Genomic DNA, 23279 nt, shown 5'->3' on the forward strand with positions numbered 1-23279 from the left:
AATGGATAAAGAAAACGTGGTATATATACCCCATGGAATAATATTGTAGCCATAAAAAAGAACAACATCAGCTGGGCATGGTGGCTCACGCCTGTAATCCCAGCACTTTGGGAGGCCGAGGCGGGCATATCACAAGGTCAGGAGATCAAGACCATCCTGGCTAACACGGTGAAACCCCGTCTCTACTAAAAATGCAAAAAATTAGTCGGGCGTGGTGGCAGGCACCTGTAGTCCCAGCTACTTGGGAGGCTAAGGCAGGAGAATGGCGTGAACCCGGGAGGCGGAGCTTGCAGTGAGCTGAGATCACGCCACTGCACTCCAACCTGGGCGACTGAGCGAGACTCCATCTCAAAAAAAAAAAAACAAGATCATGTCCTTTGCAGCAACACAGATGGACCTGGAGGCCATTATCCTAAGTGAATTAACACAGGAATAGGAAACCAAATACCATAGGTTCTCTCTTCTAAGTAGGAGCTAAACATTGGATATGTATAGACACAAAGAAAGGCACAACAGACACCAGGACCTACTTAAAGGTGGAGGGAGGGAGGAAGGTAAGGACAGAAAAACTACCTATCAGGTTCTATGCTTATTACCTGGGTGGCAAAATAATCTGTACATCAAACCCCTGTGACACAAAATCTACCTATATAACAAACCTGCACACGTACCCCTGAACCTAAAATAAAAGTTAAAAACAACGAGAATTTACAAATAGCTTCCTAAGTAGAATTTTTAAGTCTTCTTCCTCCCCCACCCAATAATAGCTCTAACACTTCAGATTTACAGATTATAAATCTTCAACACATATCAATAACTAAGATAGTCTGATAAAAATCAAAACTATTCTTAAAATTCAACTCTGAGTAAACTTTCATTCTGTTTCAAGTGTTATATGGGTCCTTTTTGTTTGCCTGCAAGTAGAAACTGTGTTACTTGTCTTGTGTTCAATATAATATAATGTTTGGCAAGTGGTAATCATCTAATACACAACAAAGCTTACTTCTTTCATGCCCCAAAACTGAAAATGGCTTTATAAAACTCTATAATTTTCAGGAAGAGTTGGAGAAATCACCCTAAACATATAAAACTGCAATGATATTACTGTGGGCAACATGATAATAAACCACTCCTTGTGTTAGAAAAGAATTAACATAGGAACTTGCTTTGTCCATAATTTTAGTCTGATGTAATCCTAAAGCTGGAGGGTGTGATTTGTGACGAATGGACCTGAGTCAAGGACACAATTTCCTTGACGAATTGAGTTTATTCAGTTGGTCACAGAGGGAGTAAATATGTATGATTCAGCATCAAGACTTATCTTCAGGACTTTTAAGGACAAACTTCCCGTAACTACTCTTATTCAGACCAACTCTGTCCTCTTCACGGCTGAACCATGGCACGGGTATTAGGTATTTTCAAAACAGCTGATAGAGTTGATAGACGTGCTTGGCTGAAGGTAATTTTAAAGGTTAAAAGTCATCATCCAAGTTTGTTTTCAACAGATACTACACTTTGTGTTTTTCTTAGAAACCCCAAACACACGAGTAGCCCTTCCTTTTTTGTTCTTCTCCAACACAAATAGATGACATTTATAATCACAAATACTCTGTCAGTCTATAGAATAAATAAGTGTACTCACTGTCACACCATCACTTTCTCCTCTGCTCAAGGAAACAAGTCAAAATAAGAGTAAGTGTAAATCCACCCTAATTTGAAGTATAGAGGTAAATTAGTTACAAACTTTAATTCTTAGATATAACAATTACCTGCTGAACACTTGAGGACCATTCACTACTCTGAATTATAGAGAGATGTCAAGATTACAATTTGAAGGGGAAAAAGGTGCTACTAATTCAAGAGAACTGACATTTAAAAATCTTATCAAGGGATCCTATACTGAATTCTAACATCTAACATCTAATTCTAACATTAGATTAACATCTAAACCAGATGTTAATCAGTGGCTCACTTGTACTATTTGAATAAAATAATTATGGCATTATTCTGTTGATTCCTTTAATATTAAGAGACCCTTAATAGACCCCTAAAAATTACTACCCATCGGTGATAACTGCTTCTTATTCTCACTTATAGGAATCCTGCCCAGCTCCCTCATAAAGTAGCTACTAATAAAGAAATCTCTTAAAAGAAATACAATTTAAAACATTAAATTTAAAATGTTAGCATACCATTTTAAGAAAGTATGATTAGTATTTACTTTGTTTTCAAAATTTTTAAAATAGAAAAGTTGCCCATCCATCAACCTAGTTAAACATGATTAAATAGGTGACATTTTAAATAGAAGACCTAAGTCTTACAGATTTCCTACTGGGGGAAAAACCTACAAACAATAAAAAGAGATAAGGTTTACTGAAGCACTATTCACAACAGCCAAGATATGGAATCAACCTAATGTCCAAAAACAGATTAATGGGTAAAGAAAATGTGGTATATCTACACAATAGAATACTATTCAGCCACAAAAAAAAGAATGAAATTCCTGTCAGTCACAGCAACACAGATGGAACAAGAAGACATTAAGTGAAATAGGCCAGAACAGAAAGTTCACCACATCTTCACTCATGTGCAGAAGCTAAAAAAAAGTTGATCTCATAGAAGTAAAAAGTAGAACAGAAGAGTCTAGTGTTCTAGTGTTCTAAAGCATGGTAGGATGATTACAGGTAACAATAATATATAGTTTCAAACAGCAAAAAAGAGGATACTGAATGTTCCCAACACAAAGAAATGATGTGTTTCAGATGATGGATATGCTAATTACCACAGCTTGATCATTACACATTGTACACATGTATCAAAATACCACATTGTACCCCATAAATATGTACAATTAACGTGTCAATTTAAAAAATCTTCAGAACACATCCAAAGTTGGCTGAAAAAAATAACTGAAAATTTTAAACTATACGATCAATGGTAGCAAAGAGAATTTATCACTAAGAATTGTGTGAGAAAGCTCTACACTCTTAAAATAATAGAGGTATGGTACGCATTAGTATTTTTTTCTAGCTTAATTTATTTATGATACTATGGTTGTCCTTGCCAACTGTTAAGTCCCCTTGGGGTGGGTCTCTTCATCCTTTGTACGATGCCTAACAGATAAAAATGCTTAATGTTCCACTTTCTTGGCCTTAAGAATTCTTTATTTTCTTTGCTTTCTATATGTTTTTCTTGTAAGTATTTTCAAATTTCTCATGTTGAATATTAGAAGAAAGTTCATGGAAATACCACAGAGAAAAATACTCAATTCTTTCTAAACATAAGTTTTACAACATTGGTAAAGAAACTGTGGAGTCTTTAAAAACTACATTATTCCTCAAGAAAGGCCCTTTTAAAGCATCTGGGAAAGAAACGTAATTTCAGTTAACAACATAAAAGGAAGGACAAACTCTCAACACTGTTTATGTAATACATGTGGTGTATGAACTTATTTAATGACCAAAAAAGGAAAAATTGTTCTTTAGGAAGTTTTGGGATAATAAAACAGGTTTACCAAATAAAAGAGAGAAACAGGATGCTTTAATGATTCCCATATCCTTGACAAAAAATTGTATCTTTGTTCTGTAGCTGGGCGCAGTGGCTCACGCTTGTAATCCCAGCACTTTGGGAGGCCAAGGCGGGTGGATTACCTGAAGTCAGGAGTTCAAAATCAGCCTGGCCAACATGGTGAAACCCCACCTCTACTAAAAATACAAAAATTAGCTGGGTGTGGTGGTGCGTGCCTGTAATCCCAGCTACTCAGGGGGCTGAGGCAAGAGAATCGCTTGAATCTGGGAGGAGGAGGTTGCAATGAGCCAAGATCATATATCACTGCACTCCAGCCTGGGTGACAAAGGGAGGCTCTGTCTCAAAAAGGAAAAAAAAAAAATGTACTTTGTTCCTTTAACTAGTCTTCTAATACTTAAAAAGCTTTATAACCTAAGATGAAATTCAGACTACTGAATTTAGTTATACAAAATATATACATATAAATATATAGATATAGATATGTGCTAATTAGCTGTACCTTTTTCCCATGAAAATTGCAACCAAACAGTATTTAAAAACTAACAACACTGACCACAGGCAATTTCCCTTCTGTAGGATTTAGGGTATCACATGTGTTCTCATCAAGTTTATTTAAAACATTAATAATTTTTCCTATAACTAATAACAGTGAGTTGGGTTTGAGAGATCAACCTGCCTGTTGAAAACAACTCAGCAATTTATTTTAAAACATCTTTTCAAAAGAATTGAAAAATTACAAGATAGTAAGAAATTACCAAGTAAAAACTAAAAAGAGAATTCAACAAATAACACTGGGAAAATAAATATCCACATGCAAAAGAATGAAGCTGGACCTTTACCTTACAACATACACAAAAATTAACTCAAAATGGATCAAATACGTAAACATTAGAGCTAAAAATGTAACAATCTTAGAAGAAAACGTATGGGGAAATTTCTGTCACATTTGATTTGGCAGTGATTACTTGGATATGATATCAAAAGCACAAGCAGCAAAATAAAAAAATAGACAAAACTGGACTACATCAAAACTAAAAATACTATCAACAGAGTTAAAAGGCAACTCACAGAACTGGAAAAAATATTTGCAAATCATACATCTGATAATGAACTACTATATAGAATATTTATAAAGAACTCTTAAAACTCAACAACAAAAAATAGGCTAATTCAAAAATGGGAAGAGGATTTGAATAGATGTTTTTTCAAAGAAGATATGAAATGGCCAATAGGCATATGAAAAGATGCTCAACATCATCAGAAAAACACAAATCAAAACCACAATAAGACACCACTACTTCACACCCATTAGAACGGCAATTTTTTTTTTTTGAGACAGAGTCTCGCTCTGTTGCCTAGGCTGGAGTGCACTGGCACGTTCTCAGCTCACTGCAAGCTCCATCTCCCGGGTTCACACCATTCTCCTGCCTCAGACTCCCGAGTAGCTGGGACTACAGGCGCCCGCCACTGCGCCTGACTAATTTTTTGTATTTTTTTTTTTAGTAGAGATGGGGTTTCACCGTGTTAGCCAGGATGGTCTCAATCTCCTGACCTCTTGATCCACCTGCCTCGGCCTCCCAAAGTGCTGGGATTACAGGCGTGAGCCACCACGCCCAGCCAGCAATTATTTAAAACAAAAAACAAAAACAAAAACGGAAAATAACAAATGTTGGCTAGAACGTGGAGAAACTGTAACCATTACGGCATTACTGGTGAGATCATAACATGGTGCAGCTGCTGTGGAAAATATGGCAGTTCCTCAAAAAAACTTAAACACAGAATTACCATATGATCCACCAATTCCACCTTTAAGTCAAAGAAAAATCAAAAGGAAAATTTTAAAGCATCTTGAGGGCTGGGCGTGGTGGCTCACGCTTGTAATCCCAACAGTTTTGGAGGACAACACGGGTTGATCACTTGAGGTCAGGAGTTCGAGACCAGCCTGGCCAACATGGTGAAACCCCACACAAAAAAATTAGCTGGGCATGGTGGCATGTGCCTGTAATCCCAGCTACTCGGGAGCATGAGGCAGGAGAATCACTTGAACTTGGGAGGCAGAGGTTGCAGTGAGCTGGGATCACGCCACTGCGCTCCAGCCTGGACAACAGAGCTAAACTCCATTAAAAAAAAAAAAAAAAGCTAAATTTTATGTTATGTATATTTTACCACAAAAAAAAGTAAAAGGAGAATGAAAACTCAGCATGAAAAGCAAGTTCTGAAACCACATTTCCTCTAAAGTATCTTTATCGGTCATGGGAAACTAGAACCTATGTTTTAAAAGATTCTCAGGATGACCAAGATGGAAATAAAGCTGAGGGTCACACAACAAGGGCCATCTAATCTGAGATTCTCCTCACAATAAGCTGGAATCCTAAAGGGGCACGTCCTCACAGTGAGAATGACATGAACTAGATTATGGTCTAAGGTCACACTGCTTTTCTCAAACTTCAAACTTGGGTCTGTAATCATCCCCTGGACTAGAATACTCCCAAGTGTCGGTCAGACAGAAGTGCACACTGTCTAAGTACCTACGCTGTGGACTTAAAATTACTCTTACAAATAGTTCTTCAAATGCAATATCCAGGCCCCAGTCAAGGATAGCGGAGTATGCAAGAAATGTAGGGATAAGCAGCAGAAAGGAAAAGGGGTCAGGAAAGAACCTTAGAAAGTGGATTATCAGATGCAGATTCTATGTGTTTTCTGTGATAGAAGAAATAAAATGACAGGTTGGAAACATTTAGCAGAGAACTAAACACTATAAATAGTAATAGATTTTTACATGAAAAAATAGAGACTCTAGAACTAAAAAAATATAACTCCAACTAAGAACTGAATGGAAAGGTTTAACAGATTAGATTCACCTTCACAGATAATTAATAATAAAAGACAAAAGGCAAGTCTAGAGATATGCTGGAAGTAGTCTGAATCAGCTTGCAAGAACCAATTATGTGTAGCTCTTCCTAATTCTGCATCAGTAAAGCCAAATTGGTTGCCTGAAACTACCCTTGATAAGGATATTTATACTACGGAAATCAACAAATACTACAAATCAGGGCTCCTTTTTCCCCGGAGAGCCATTTTGCCAGCACACATTTGGAAGTTACTATACAGAATTTGGGAAAGGGAGCCAAAAAAAAAAAAAGTAAGTAGGGAAGAGAGGGTAAGAAATGTAAAGGGTATAAAAGAGGGCTCAAAACATATTTAATTAAAGTTTCAAAAACTGAATAGAGAAAAGAAACACTTTATCAGTTAGTGGCTAAGCTTTTTCCAGAACTAATTACCAAATCATAGATTTAAGAAGCCAAATGAATGCATTGCAGGATAAAAAGAAATCTGCAATGAAGTAAGACTGACTTCTGTATCACTAGAGTAGCCTTTGTGTTTTTAAATCTATGAGTTTTTCCCTTTATCTCCAAAAATTATAAATGCTACCAGAATTGAGACAGATGGAGATTTATTTTCATTAATTTTGCCTACGATGAAGCCTACGCTTTGGAACTACAGCTTCAGAACTTTTCAGCTCAAGTAGCTGGGCATGGTGGCTCACACCTGTAATCCCAGCACCATGAGAGATGGAGGCAGGAGAATCACTTAGGCAAGGAGTTCGAGACCAGCCTGGGCAACATGGCAAAACCCCGTCTCTACAAAAAATACAAAAGAATTAGCTAAGTGCGGGGGCGTGTACCTGTTAGTCACAGATACTCGGGAGGCTGAGATGGGAGGATGGTTTAAATCCAGGAAGAAGAGGTTGCAGTGAGCCAAGATTGTGCCATTACACTCCAGCCTGGGCAATATAGTGAGAACCTGTCTCTGAGGAAAAAAAACAAAAAAAACAAAAAATAAAACACTTTCAGGTCAAGAAAGTTTTCTACTGCTTTTATATTTTGCTTCTGTTCCATTTATTCTGGTTTCTCCACTGGGAACTTATTCATCAGTATGGTACTTCTCTGTCTTCAGTATCTGTCATTTTCACCCTCATCATTTCCATCATTATTTTCTCCTCCTAAAAAAATCTCAAATAAATACTACAGGATTGACCCATTCATCGTATATAGGATTGACTCCATTTTATGCAGGATCAGCTCTGCTGTGTGCAACTGCCATTACAGATTTTGGCTATTGCATTTTCAGATTATTGTCATTGTTTTCTTTTGGTCATCTTTATTCCAGCTTCTTTTAAAATCTCATTCTGATTTTTTGTTATAACTTTATGTTTTGATTTCCTAGAGGTCTTGCTTTTTGCTCTGTTACTAAGAATAAAATCTGACACTTCTCACAAATATCTTTTGTACATCATAATAAATGATATTCAATATTATTTTTAAGACTTTCTTCCTCATCTTTGGGGTAATGGTTCCCTTATTTTATGCAGATATCTTTCATGCAGATTTCTTTCATAGTCCCCATGAAAATTATCCTTGCAAAAATAAGATATAATTTTTAATGGCAGGGTATATAGATTGCCCTTGATTCCCATCACTATCAATTTGGATGGTGAAAAATGCTCACACTTAATTTGGTTGGGTTTTCAGTGTACAGGCTGATATACACAGTCCATGGCTGAATTTATAGTACTAAGCAGGCAGTACAACCAAGTTGGGCTGATTTAAAATCTATTATTCCTTTCTTCTCATATTATGAGAATTCATTCCTACATCAACAGGAACACTCTGTAGTTTGTTTTTTAACAGAAAATGAATGATAACCTGAAAACCCAAAAGCACACTCCTTTTAAGGTTCTTCTAAACACAACATCTACTGCTACATCACATCCCTGGAATGTAATATCCTAACACTTTCCTTTCATTCTCTTCCATATTGCACATTGGAAATTTAGTCTCTGAATAGATGTATAAAAAACAGTGTGGAACATGCGGATTTGGAAGAGCTGGGAGAGAGAAAAATTTCTGAGGAGGTTAATGGGCTTTTAATAGGTAATAAAATATATAATATGAACGAAATAGTGCAAGTTCCCATAGTCATTCATGGTAACCTGTGTCTCCAAGGTATGAACAAACAACAGGAATGGATCAAAGCCTCTTCCTATCCACTTCCCACCTTAATCTCCTGTTTTAGAAATCAAACCATAAACAGACCTAAGACTTTCTTAGTCTACTCCAATGTAGTAAGTAGTTAGTAGAAACAACTCTAAAACTGAGAAATTATTGATCACTACTTTTCCCAATGCCATTATGGAACTATATGCATATTTTAATGAGAAACTGAAAGAAAGAATATCACACATGGCAAGCCTAAAGTAAATATTTTTCGATAGGTACATTTTTTAAACAAAGAAGTTGATATTAATCTCTATGTTTGAACATAGTCAACTAAAATGTCATGGTGACAGGTGCTGACTGTTACAGAAAGTGAATGAATTATTTCACAACAGAAAGATGAAAATTGAGACATAATTATTGTAAACATCTGAAAATTATAAATGTCTATAATGATTTTACACATAACAAAATAAACACTGATTTCTTTTCCACGTCACTTAAAGTTTGAACATGATATTTTAGGATGTCTACTCTATCGAGTAAACACAGAATTTATCATTCTAGACAAATTCTACTCTATTGAGTAAACAGAATTTGTCATTCTAGATAATCAAGGAAATGACATAAATGTGTTTCAAAAGCATTTAATGCATAGGTAGCTATAAACAGGCAAGCAAGGAAAGGCAGGGTAATTTTGAGGAGACAGCCTACCCATACAAGCTGATATTGTTTGTTTTTTCCAGGGTTTTCTTTTGGGTGGGGGGTGGGGAGACAGAGTCTTGCTCTGTTACCCAGGCTAGAGTGCAATGGCACGATCTTGGCTCACTGCAACCTCTGCCTCCCAAGTTCTAGTGATTCTTGTGCCTCAGCCTCCTGAATAGCTGGGATTACAGGTGCCCACCACCACACCTGGCTAATTTTTGTAGAGACAGGGTTTTTAGTAGAGACGAGGTTTCACCATGTTGGCCAGGCTGGTCTCAAATTCCTGACCTCAAGTGATGTGCCCGCTTCAGTCTTCCAAACTGCTGGGATTACAGGCATGAACCACCATGCCCAGCCACCAGCTGATATTCTTGAGAACAATTATCAGAATCGTAACTCCTCAAATGTGGAAAATAACTTCAAATTCAGAAAAGTCGTATAATTGTGTTTTTTTCCTTTTTACATATCATAATGATCATTTCATTAGTAAAGTAACCCTGAGCTCACTATTTCTAACATAACTATGCTGCCAAAAACATTTAGTACTCAGCCAGGCATGGTGGCTTACACTTGTAATCCCAGCACTTTGGGGGGCCAAGGCAGGTGGATCACGAGGTCAGGAGATAGAGACCATCCTGGCTAACACGGTGAAACCTCATCTCCACCAAAAAAATACAAAAAGTTAGCCGGGCATGGTGGCAGGTTCCTGTAGTCCCAGCTACTCGGGAGGCTGAGACAGGAGAAAGGCATGAACCCAGGAGGTAGAGCTTGCAGTGAGCTGAGATTACACCACTGCACTCCAGCCTAGGTGACAGAGCGAAACTCCGTCTCCAAAAAAAAAAAAAAAAAAAAAAAAAAATTCAGTAGCCTAATGAATTTCTCTTAGTAAGTAGTTCAAATTCAGTGAACCTTTACTATGTGCCAGATACTGTTTTAAGAGATTTACACGTACTAACTGATTTCTCTGAAGAAGTACTATTATTATCCCCATTTTAAAGATTGGAAACTAGGGGACACAAAAGTCAAGAATTTGCCAAGGTTTTTATTCTTGCTGCATAAGAAATTCACCAAAATGCAACTTGAAAAAGCAATTTTATCTTACGCATGAATTCTGTGGGTCAGAAATTTAGAGCAAACACAAAGGTAAGGAACAACGTCTGAGGCCACAACTGAAATGACACAACAATTAGGGATGATTCAATGGGACCGGAGTCATTTGAGGAAATCACTTACATGTGTGATTGTTGATGCTACTGTCGGCTAGAATCTAAACTGGAGCTGTCAACTAGGGCAGTAGTCCCCAACCATTTTGACACCAGGGACCGGTTTCAAGAAAGACAATTTTTTTCCACAGAGGAGGGCAGGGGGATGCTTTTGGGATGAAACTTTACACCTCAGATCACCAGGCATTAGATTCTCATAAGGAGCACATAACCTAGATCCCTCATATGCACAGCTCACAATAGGGTTTGCGATCCTGTAAGAATTCAATACAGCTGCTGATCTAACAGGAGGCAGAGCTCACCTCCTGCTGTGCAGCCAGGAGTGGGGGGATGGGGAGGATGGGATTGGGGACCCCTGAACTACGGTCCTACAGATAGCCTTTCTCTGTAGCCTGAGCTTTCTTCATAACAGGCAGCTTCAGAATAGTCAAGCATCGTACATGGCAGCGCAGAGATCCAAAAGCAAGTGTCCCAGAAAACAAGGTGAAGGCTGCACTGCCTTTTCTGACTTAGCCTCAGTCATCGTGCAGTACTTTCACCATATTCTATTGGTCATAAGCTAGTTGTGGCTAGTCGTGAGCCTGTGCAGATTCAAGAGTAGAGGATAGACACCCCTCTTCTCAATGGAGACTATAGAGAGCAAGGGGTTGAAAGTGGAAAATACACGTCTGGAAAGTATAACATGCCACCATCTTATAGCAAAGATTCACAGTGCATGCTCTTAACTACCATACTTGACTGCTTGCTCAAACAGTGGCACACTCTATAGTACACAACAACTATACTCTTGACCAGATCTGACAGTTTTGGGGTGGCCTGAAATACCATTCAGAATATGAAATAGGCAATGGGACCTCAGAGAGAGAGACTGAGCGCCAAAGAAACTTCTTTAGACTGTAGTATCTTCACATTCATCTCCCTCTGGAAGCCATCAGTGAAGACAGTGAGAGGATTCTCTACCAAGAAAAACAAGGCTGGGAGCAGTGGCTCACACCTGTAATGCCAATACTTTGGGAAACTGAGGCAGGAGGCTCACTTGAGCCCAGGAGTTTGAGGCTGCAGAGATTCATAATTGCACCATTACAATCCAGCAGCCTGGGCAACACAACAAGACCCCCATCTCTTTTTTTAAAAAAAAAAAAGGAAAAGAATAAATAAAATATGTGTCTCTTATAACCTCTCCATCATGGTTATTTCCAGTGGTGGCAAATTCCGTCACAAAAATCATTGTAAATGCTCTGGAAGAGGGAAAGGGGTGCCCTATAGACATCCTACTCTCACAGACTTGACTTCCAGTATCTCACCATCACCTGGTGTTCAATATTACAGATCCAACCCAAATGAGATTTTAATTTCTGATGTGTCATTAAAACAACACAAGATGTACACGCTTTACATATATATCAACAATTTTCTCATATCAGAAGGAAAGTTGCAATTCTAGGAGCAAGTTTCCAGAATCTTTTGGTTTGCGGTGGGGTGGGTGGGGGAAGTTGGGGAGCTACTCCAAACAAATATTAATTGATTATATCACAAGTACTTAATCAAAACTTACTGCTAATTCTTCTGCTGATTTCAAATGGTTTGGAAAGACTAGAGTAGAATTGAGAGAGTTCGAGAATCAGGCTATGAAGACCCTCTCCAACGTTAAATCTGTCAGAATCAGAGTCCTGGAACAAAGCCAGACAAAAGCAAGGTGCAAACTGTCTCACCAAACTAAACACCACAACCTTCATTAACAGCCAAGGAGACTGATGTTTTTTAAGTGGTAGGGTTATTAAGTGGGTTGTGAACAAATACCTCCCCATTAAGAGTTCTTCCAAACACTGCTGTAAACACCTCAAAGTCACCAAGAAATTTCTATTAAATCTGATTATTTGCTAAAAATAATAAAATCACTATCTTTAACAAATCCTTGGTTGATACAAAAAGAAAAATCAAGAATGCTTTCTATTTTGGTTTATGTACTAAAATGCACAGAAACAGGCTACACCTGTAGTTTATTTACAGAGAAACATTCTGGCAAAATTAACATAACTGGCTAAATATTACTTCTTTGGAAATACTGGTTTAGTAATAATTTTAAAAAACAAAAACTGCTTTACCAGTTTAACTTTATTTGAAGACTTTAGGTCAAATTTTCATTTTGAATAAAATTTCAATTAACACAAACAACTTAACAACCAAACAGTAGATGAGAAATTTAATGAATAAACTATTTTCTGTTAAGACTTCCCTTAAGTAAATTTTTCCAGAGGTACTGTGTTCTGCCTATGTGTTCTGGCTCTGTTTCTTTTAATAAATTACAGAAAGGAAAAAGGTGGGGAGGGGAATGTGACAGTCACACTTAATCCACACCAGGCTGCCATATGTCACTTTTTGTCCTTTACTGGTTCATTGACTATTCATGAATTAACTACCTGAAAAGTGTTATATTTATCTGTACAGGCACAAAGCTGTCAATTCAGTCAAAGCATGCTTGCCTTTGTTGTCAATGAGAAAAGGTCTCTCTATATGACACTATCCTATAAGTACTTTAAAAATCTACATTGATATAGTGAGTTTCTATGTTGATACTAGCTGTGCCTTACTACTATTTTTTAATGACTATTATATCAAAGGAAAAATGAAGCAGTCCCAGCTTTTAGAGCCTCTGGCCTCTAAGGGTTTCCACAGAAGCCCCAAATCCTATTCCCTCCTATACTTTATTATCAATGGTCTTACTGTTTTCATTTCTTTTCTTCCTTTATCCATGCTTGTTTCTGGCAGTATCCTCTGCTATTAACTTACCTCATCAAAGCTACCTAAGTACTGACCAGTGCTTCCCCAGGATGCATTACATCAGCTCTAGCTCAGAATCTGCCCTAGAGTTTCCTATTCCCTCCCACAGTCATTGCCATGAACGATTTCATGGTTCATTCATATTCCAACTTGTTTGCCAGCATCTAGAGAAGACATTTTTTAAAAGGCATAAAAAGAGACACTCAGCTTTCATTACTATCAGACAAGAAAATAGGAAAAACAAGCTTGCCTAAGACATTTTAAAGTGCTTCCTCGATAGCTTCAAGCTTAAAACTACCATTACAAATCCAACATATCTGTCCTGACAGCAAGATCAGAGGGAGAGAGTAAATATATATAAACACATACCTGCATCCTAAAACTTCTCTGAATAGCTTAAATAAAAAAGGACTATGAAATCTACACTCCCAAATTACTGGCATTTGAAAGTTTTATGATGATAAATAAAGCAAAAAAAGTAAATGGAATTTAATTTTCCCTAGATGTATTTGACAAAAATTGACATTAATGTTCAAAACACATGATAAGTTATTTTATAGTTAGTGATTAAGGCAAAAGACCTAATCCAAAAAGAAAATAGTGTTTTATAAATAGTTCCAACATACCATGTTCTTCCATGTTTTATTTCAACATATCTTTTGAATATCCCAAAACCTAAAAAAAAAAAATTCTTTGTAATTCAAGAAGGTGGCTGAAACCTGTACTTCCATTAACAGACAGTGACATGGTTTGGCTGTGTCCCCACCCAAATCTCATCTTGAATTGTATCTCCCAGAATTCCCATGTGTTGTGGGAGGGACCCAGAGAAAGGTAAATGAATCATGGGGGCCAGTCTTTACTGTGCTATTCTCTTGACAGTCAATAAGTCTCATAAGTCTCACGAGATCTGATGGGTTTATCGGGGATTTCCACTTTTGCTTCTTCCACATTTTTCTCTTGCCATCACCATGTAAGAAGTGCCTTTCACCTCCCACCATAATTCTAAGGTCTCCCCAGCCATGTGGAACTGTTGAAGTCCAATTAAACCTCTTTTTGTTCCAAGTTTTGAGTATGTCTTTATCAGTAGCATGAAAACAAACTAATATGGACAGGAAGATGAAGCAGAAGAAACCTTGATATTTCAAAGCTCCTCTAGGACATAAGACTAAGTCATCAAATTCCTAAAGTAATTAATGTATGCAATTAATGCTTATGCCTCAGAAAACAAAAGATTCAAATACAACTTGAATATTTTTATGATAAAAAACTAATTGAAGAGATTTTTCCATATTAATAGTATATAGTTGTTTTTTTTTGTTTTGTTTTTTTTGTTTTGAGACGGAGTCTCACTCTGTCCCCCAGGCTGGAGTGCAGTGGCCCAATCTCAGCTCACTGCAAGCTCCGCCTCCTGGGTTCACGCCATTCTCCTGCCTCAGCCTCCCGGGTAGCTGGGACTACAGGCGCCGCTACCTCGCCCAGCTAGTTTTTTGTAGGTTTTAGTAGAGACGGGGGTTTCACCGTGTTAGCCAGGATGGTCTCGATCTCCTGACCTCGTGATCCGCCCGTCTCCGCCTCCCAAAATGCTGGGATTACAGGCTTGAGCCACCGCGCCCGGCCTATAGTTGTTTTACAGTAAGTATTATGTACCCTCAGAAGCCCCAACCTGTTTGTTTCTTCTGTATTCCATAACTTTATCAAATGTATCACTATTTGCTCAGTCTTCTAGGATTAAAAACCTCTTTATCACATTTTCTTCATTAGTCAGGATTAGGTTCAGCTGCATGCAACAACTTATGACAAGAACAAAAACAGACAAAAGCAATGGCTTATGCAAGATAGAAAGTGAATGTATCGTCATAAAAAAAAAAAAAAGTAGTCCAGATGTAGTCAGTCCAGTGTATAGTTTCATAATGTCAGGGGCTCTTTCCATCTTAATGACCTGTCATTCTCAAAATGCACCTTCCACTTCCAGGCCCAAAATGGCTGTTTGAGCTCCTGCCATCAAATGTACTTAATAGCCAGTAGGAAAGAGGTAAAGCAGGGTTCAGTCCTTTCGATAATGCTTTCTAGAATTTTCTTTTTTTGTTGTTGTTGTTTTTTTTTTTTTTGCTTTCTAGAATTTTCACAAAGCTTCCACTTTCACTAATCTTAATACAGTGATATGGCTACATCTTGCTACAAAAAGAACTTGAAAATGTAATCTTTTTTTTTTAACAGAGCAACAATGTGCTCAGCTACAAATTACGATTCTATTACACAGAAAATAAAAAAGAAGAAAAGGGAAGCTGAGATTGGCTCACAGTCTGTGTTATTTCTCTCTAACCCCACATATTTAAACCTTCTCAGTGCTTTATCATAATTTAATTAAACCAACCCAATAAGAAGTTATATTCACACAACCATCACCTTTGCTTGGATAATAGCATCCTAATTGATCTCCTTGACCCAGACAGAAATGAGTGATTCCATTTGAGCACAGAAATTCAAGAACAATACAAACTGACTTAATCATGGAAAGAATCATGTAAGTGGGAGGCACCATGCCTTCTCCTTCAGGCTCACATAGGCCATACTGGCAAAGGAGGAACTCTCCATTCATCCATGTAAGTGTATTAAGGCAAGGCAGAGACTGACTGTAATCTGGTGTCTGTGTGTTTGTGGAGAATCTTGCTGGCATTCAGTGGTCAGAAATGAGGGGTCTCACAGGGCAGGAAATCAGTCTCTGTGTCAAAAGAACACTTCCCAGCAGGCAGAATGTTGACCTAGAATTTTTTTTAACTGTCAACCCAGAAGTCTATGCCCCGCCACAAATACCTTCAAAAAATGAAAGCAAAATAAATACTTCCAGACAAACAAAAGCTCAGAGCATTCACTGAAAGCAGACTTGTACTATGAGAAATGTGGATAAATGTTAAAGGCATATTTTCTCATTTTTAAGCTCTTTAAAAGTTAATTGACTAAAGCAAACCTGGTAATGTATTATGGGGTTTATAACATATAGAAATAAAATATGTGACAAATAGCACAAGGGACAGCTCTAACATACAGTCTGCTGAGGAGACAAACTTTGGGTGAATTTAAGCCTCCCAGTCACATAAAAAATTACACTAGGACCACAGCAAGATGGCAGAATAAGAGGACACCTGCTCTATCCCCTGCAAACAAGAATTCTGCATCCATCCACAGAAAAAAGAGCCTCAGGATTCAAGTAGGCATTTATAAAACCAAGGTAAAGCTCAACACCTAGGAAGCCTAATCTTAAAGTGTAGGCCAGCACTCAGGTAGCAGACCTGCTGATTGTGCTCCCGGGTTCAAACTCAGAAACAGCCCCATTCCCAAAGGGTTTGGTTACAGCCATTTGGCCCAGAGCCTGCAACCAAAATCATCTGCCCAGGTGTCCAGGATCGCACCCACTTGTGCCTCAGCAGAGAGGCTCATCTGCATACCACCATCAGTCTCAGCAGTGGACCTGGAAGTTACCCTGTAACTTGGTTCAAGCTCCCCTTAGCTGTGGCCCCCCCAGCTTAGCATGGAGAGAGATATCCCCCGTATCTCACAGCCTGGGAATTATCCAACCATCTGATCCTCTGTGATGGACCCGCCAGCCTCTGTCCCACATTTGATTCTGAGAAAAATTGATAATCACCAAGTTAATAAAAGTTCCTTTTAAAAATCAAACTTTCCTGGGCCAGGCGCAGTGGCTCATACCCATAATCCCAACATTTCAGGAGGCTGAGGCAGGCAGATCACTTAAGACCAGGAGTTCAAGACCAGCCTGGGCAACATGGTGACAAACTCTGTATCTACAAAAAATACAAATCTTAGCCGGGCATGATGGCAGGCACCTGTGGTCTCAGCTCCTTAGGAGGCTGAGCTGGGAGGATCAATTGAGCCCAGGAGGTCAAGGCTACAGCAAGCCATGATCACGTCACTGCACTACAGCCTAGGCAACACAGCGAGATCCTGTCTTAAAAAAAACAAAACAACAACAATACACCTTTCCCAGCAGAAGGGACAGTGGATAGAAAGGGGCACAAGTGCAACTTCTGGCTATTAGAAATGTTCTCATTTCACAGTATACAGATGTGTATTTTTCAGCCCTCATGTAATACTTCAGTAAAAAGCTCAAACCAAAACAAACAACAAATCAAACATTTACCAACAGAAAAAAGAGTCATGAGTATGAATAGGCAATTCACAAGATAGGAAATCCAAAGGACCAATAAACTTTGTAATGATGCCCCACCCCTCCCAAACCCCTTTCCCCATACCCTCAGAAATGCATATCCATCATTCCCAACTACTCAACCTCTTCTCTGAAGGTTCTCGCTTGGGATACAACCCAGACTTAAATGTAATGGCATATTATAATCACCTGGGTTTTTGTTTTTTTTTTTTTTAAACAAATTACCTATGTCCAAGCTCCACCTCAGACTGAGTCAGAATGTCCAGGGGCTAGGACCAGGAAATGGTATGTTTACAAGCCCTCCCCTACAATTTTAATGTGCAACCAGGGCTGAGAGCCACTTCCAATTGAAATCTGGCTCTCCACTGCAGCCTTACTCAGTCATGGCTGTCTTCTCTCTCACATCCCTCTTCCCAGCAGGCCTCGAGACAGGGCAGGTGTTCTTGTTTCTCATTGCCATTTCCAAATCACTATCTCATCTACCTGCCTAAGATCTCAGCTTCAAGTCTTTTAGTATCACTGCATCCATCCCTAATCCTCCTTGTTGCAGGATTAGAATACCCTCAACCTCAATCCTTAAAGATTTTAGCTCCTGGCTATGACACTCTCTCCAATGTTGTTCTTGTCAAAATGCATAATGATTTTAGTATCTCTAGAGATCATCCTAGACCTCAACCTCTCCTCCCATAATCTAGTACTCCACTTGACCTCGGTGGTTCATTCCCACAATCATGCCCCAGAACTTGTCATTACCAATAGCTGACACCCTCCACAATCTCAATTTCTAGCATCCCACTCTCCTGGCATCCCCTATCTTTTCAATTCCCCTCCTCAAATGTCTTCACTCCAACATTTTTTAAGTCCATAATTTTTAAAGTTCCATAATCCACTGATCCTACCATCTTTTCATGGTCCCTCATCCAGCTTAGAGTCTAGATCCACCGTTAAGACTCAAAGTTTCCCTCCTTTGAATATACTGTCAACTATCGTACCTCATCTTCCTCTATCATTATCACCAGGAACCCCAATCCTGGATAAATCCTACTCTCTAACTAATCCACAGAAGTGAATTTGGCTGGAGGAAAAAAACAAACATAACTCTACTGACTGACCTCGCTGTGCACTTAGGACAGCTGACTCCAAGTGGGCCTTGGTACAGCCTTGTAATCACACACCATTTTAGTCTCCTGGTTGACAAGGTCACAACTTTTCCTCTTCTTACCTCTACATCTCCTTTGCTTTCCTCAGGCTCAGCAGATGATTTTGCTTACTAATTCACTAAGAAAATAACAGCAACAAGGATCTACCAGTTCACCTGCCAAAGTACTCTTTCCGTCTGCCTCTATGGATGCATGCTCTGTGCTCCTACTAAGACCAACCCCGCCATTGTACACTAGATCCCAGTTCCTTTCCTCTCTTCAGCCACATTCCAGCAATTCTCCCATCTCATGAATCAATTTCCCCCTCTCTGCTATATTATTCACATCAGCATCAAAAACACTGTAAGAGCCCCCCCTTTAAAAAAAAAAAAAAAAAAAAAAAACACTCTTAATCCTATATCTTCCTCCAACAATGGTCCCATTTCTCTACTCCCCTTTGGAAAGAAATTCTTCACAAATGATGTCTATTTTTGCCATCTCCAATTCCTGTTTTTGCATTTTCTCTTGAGAATACACCACCAACTTAACTTTTAGCTCCTCACCACTCCACCAAAACAACTGTGAAAGTCTTCAATGACCTCCACATTGTTAAAACCAAAGGTCAATTCTCAGCGCTCATTTTACTCAATCTATCAGTGCATTCCATACAGCTGAGCAGTCCTTTCTTTGAAACAGCATCTATACTAGGTTTTCAAGACACACCACTCTAGGTTCTCCTCCTTATTGAGCAATTCTTTCAATCTCTGTTATTGGTAAGCTTTATCCTCCCAACTCTAAACACTGGGATAGCCCAGGGCTCACTCTGGACTTTCTCTTCTCTCTCTACACTCATTCATTCATCCTGTCTCATGGCTTTAAGCCACTCCTCTATACTGATTTATATTTATTCCTCTGAGGCCTCTTTGTATTCCAGGCTCATGTTATCACCCACGTAATTCACAGCTCAACCTGAGTGCTGAGCAGGCACCTGGAACTTGCTTGTTCAAGATTCAACTCCAGGTTTCTCCCTCTTCCTCAAACCTGCTTCTGCCACAGATCCCTTTCAATGAACGGCAACTCCAGCCTTCTATCTGCCGGGCCAAAAACCTTGTACTTTTTCTCTCACACTTCCCAGCTAATACATCAGCTTATTTTGTTGATTCTATTTTCAAAATATATCTAGATCTAGACTGACCACTTTTCGCCACCTTCATTGTCCACACTCTTAGACTAAGTTACCATCATCTCTTCCCTGAATCGTAACAGCAGCCTCCTAATAAACTCCTGCTTCCTCCCTTACAGTCCCCTCTCAACAAAGCAACTAGTGTGATCCTTTTAAAGCCTAAATAAGATTGTTTCCTCTGCTCAAAACCCTCAAATTTCAGATGGAATCACATTTAAGGTAAAAGACGAAGTCTTTACTATGGCCTCTCTATTGTCTCCCCTCATCTCCTTCTTCCTACCTCCTTACTCCCTCTAATCCAGTCACACTGATCTCCTTGCAGTTCTATGAGCATGTCACACATGTGGGTCTTATTTGGTATTCTCTCTGCCAGGAATGTTCTTCCTCCAGTTATCCACATGGCACATGCTCTCTACTCACTGTCTCTAGCCACAGCATTTATTACCATCTAAGATACTATGCATTTTCACATCTATTTATTTTCCATTTCCCTTCACTAGAATGTACGCATATGGGACTTAGCATGTCACTGAGCAGTACTCAATTCATCTGTTGAATGAATGAATGAATGGTGCTTACACTCATTAATACTAAGGCAAATACAAATTAGAGAAATATAAAAAGTCATTACATACCAATCATATGCCAAAAATTTAGTCTGATAAAACCAAGAGTGACCAAAATCTGGAACACAGTTTTATATGCCACTGTTGGGAGTGTAAATTAATCCAAACACTTTACAGAACAATTTGACAATACTAGTAAAACTGAAAATGCATATACCCTTCAGCCTAGCAATTGCAGTTCTGCATATACATCCTAGACCCTAGGGCCTACAGCAACTCCCTCACAAATACGAAAGGAAACTTTTGCAAGAATATTGTATTAATCCATTTTCATGCTGCTAATAAAGACATACTCGAGGACTAGGCAATTTACAAAAGAAAGAGGTTGAATCGACATACAGTTCCACAGGACTGGGGAAGCCTCACAATCACGGTGGAAGGCAAGGAAGAGCAAGTCACATCTTGGAAGCCTGCCTTGGCTTCCCAGAGTGCTGGGATTAAAGTATGAGCCACCGCACCCGGCCAGAAACTTATTTGATTAAAATTTCTTTCCAAACTTCATAAATAACAATTGCCAGTTTCTTCTAATCGAAATGAACAGTAAAGAGGCAAAGAGAGAATGAACCAGCAGGGGAAATGCCGAATGCTTATAAAACCACCAGATCTTGTGAGAACTCGCTATTACGAGAACAGTACGGGGGGAACTGCCCCCATGATTCAGTTATCCCCCATGATTCAATTATCTTCACCTGGCCCCACCATTGACATAAGGGGAATATTGTAATTCAAGGTGAGATTTGGGTGGGGACACAGAGTCAAACCATATCAGATATTCACTGCCATTGTCTATAAAAGCAAATCAACCAGAAACTTGACTATCATCAGGAAATGTATAAACTATAATAGAAGCATACAATGGAATACTACACAGCAGCTAAAACGAATGACCAAACTACAAATACCAACATGACTGTAGTTCAAAATTACAAGGCTAAACTAATAAAAAGCAAACTGCAGAACGATATGTAAGGTATGATGGTGTGTGTGTGTAGGCTACATCCATATATAATAAAATAAAAATAGAAATGTTTATATATACGTGTGTGTGTATATGTGTGTGTGTATATATATATACACACACACAGTGGTTATTTCTGAGCAGGAAGGCAGAAAAAGAGAATCAGGGAAGATTACACAGTGTGTTTCAACTGCATCCATTTTATTTTCTTTCTTTACAAAAAATAAAAGCCTGGTCGGGCACAGTGGCTCATGCCCGTAATCTCAGCACTTTGGGAAGCTGAAGCAGGTGAATCACAAGGTCAAGAGATTGAGACCATCCTGGCCAAAATGGTGAAACCCCATCTCTACTAAAAATACAAAAATTAACTCGGCGTGGTGATGCACACCTGTAGTCCCAGCTACTCGGGAGGCTGAGACAGGAGAATCGCTTGAATCCAGGAGGCAGAGGCTGCAGTGAGCCAAGATCATGCCACTGCACTCCAGCCTGGCGACAGAGTGAGACTCCGTGTCAAAAAATAAAAAAATTAAAAAAAAGAAAAGCCTGGCAAATATGGAAAAATATAAGAATCTGGTATCAGTACATGATAGGTACATGGGTATTTGTTATGTTATTCTCTAAATTCTTCTGTATGCTTAACATATTCATAATTTTAATTAAGCATATTACATCACATGGAAACTTATTTATTTCTGAGACAGAATCTTACTGTGTGGTCCAGGCTGGAGAGCAATGGCACCATCTCAGCTCACTGCAACCTCTGCCTGCCTGGTTCAAGCGATTCTCCTGTCTCAGCCTCCCGAGTACCTGGGACTACAGGGTCACGTGTCACCACGCCCAGCTAATTTTTGTATTAGACAGGGTTTCGTCATTTGGCCAGGCTGGTCTCAAACTCCTGACCTCAAGTGATCCGCCTGCCCTGGCTTCCCAAAGTGCTGGATTAAGGTATGAGTCACTGCACCCAGCTGGAAACTTACTTAATTAAAATTTCTTTCCAAACTTCATAAATGGCAATTGCCAGCTTCTTCTAATTGAAATGAATGGTAAAGCTGTCAGGGCTTTCCAGAAAATTCTGGAATTCCACAAGAAAAGATCTGGTCGCCCTCACTCAGTATTCCACCTCAGCTTCTTTTCCTTAAAAAGTCCTTCCATGGCACATTTCTATTTAAATATTAATCATTTGTAAACATTCCCACATAAATGCACTGCTCTAGGCAAGGGCTGTGAAATGGAAATGCAATCTGAAGCAGACACCATAGCAAAAGGCACCAAGACTCGTGTGAGAATCTAAAATCACCAGTTGCCACGGATGACTAATAAAAAGATAGATAGCGGCTCTTTCATTTAGGGACATGAGTTTTTTAATCACAGCAAGAGAACGATAATCTCTTCTGCATTCTCAGACATTTTACCAAAACCAGAAAGCGCCTATGTTAGTTCAAATCAGTAGAAAAATTATCAAGATCGCTTATTAATTAGATTAATACAGGATGAAAATCCAGAAACATTAAAGCATAATCTATGTAGAAAAATTGACTTTGCAAAGTCAAAACACATTTATGGCATCACAGACAATATGAAAAACAAATGTTCAGCCAGTAGGTAAATCAGAAAGGTTAATTTCAGTGATAATTAATTTCAGTGATGTCAATATAACCAACTTAAACTCTTTTTTTTCCAGAATCTCACTGTTTGCTAACCGACTTGTTCTTACAGGCAAGACTACTTTTTTAAATCTCAAATGTGAAAACTGATACACAATTTACAGATACAGAGGTATAAGCCCAGCTCATTGGTATAAATGACAAACCTCTCAATGCCATGGTTTCCTTATTATAATTCAAGGTTTCCTTGTTATAATTCAATACAGATATTGAAAACTTGCCATCCATCCACTAATTTTTACATAATACCTTTGAGACTCATAGGACAAAAGGCAATGCAAAGCCTCTT

The 23279-nt window shown here is 38.7% G+C and overlaps 1 protein-coding gene across 5 annotated transcripts in view; it reads right to left on the bottom strand.

The window, feature by feature from the left end:
* LOC111552297 (cytochrome c oxidase assembly factor 1 homolog) overlaps positions 1 to 23279 on the bottom strand; it is a 92329-nt gene that overhangs the window by 37856 nt on the left and 31194 nt on the right. For 2 of the 5 annotated variants that reach the window (XM_023226440.1, XM_023226442.2), the window contains exon 2: positions 13861 to 13909. The exons of 2 other annotated variants lie outside the window; for them this stretch is intronic. Coding sequence is in view for 1 of the 3 variants with exons in the window: in XM_023226442.2 (XP_023082210.1) it covers positions 13861 to 13873 (13 nt within the window). In the remaining 2 variants the exon portion in view is untranslated. Of the gene's footprint in view, positions 1 to 7213; positions 7234 to 13860; positions 13910 to 23279 lie in introns of those variants that run through there. One more of the 5 variants, XM_031936008.1, reaches the window with a different exon arrangement.

This window comes from Piliocolobus tephrosceles, chromosome 8 (assembly GCF_002776525.5).
Source record: "Piliocolobus tephrosceles isolate RC106 chromosome 8, ASM277652v3, whole genome shotgun sequence".
Classification (NCBI taxonomy): Eukaryota; Metazoa; Chordata; class Mammalia; order Primates; family Cercopithecidae; genus Piliocolobus; species Piliocolobus tephrosceles.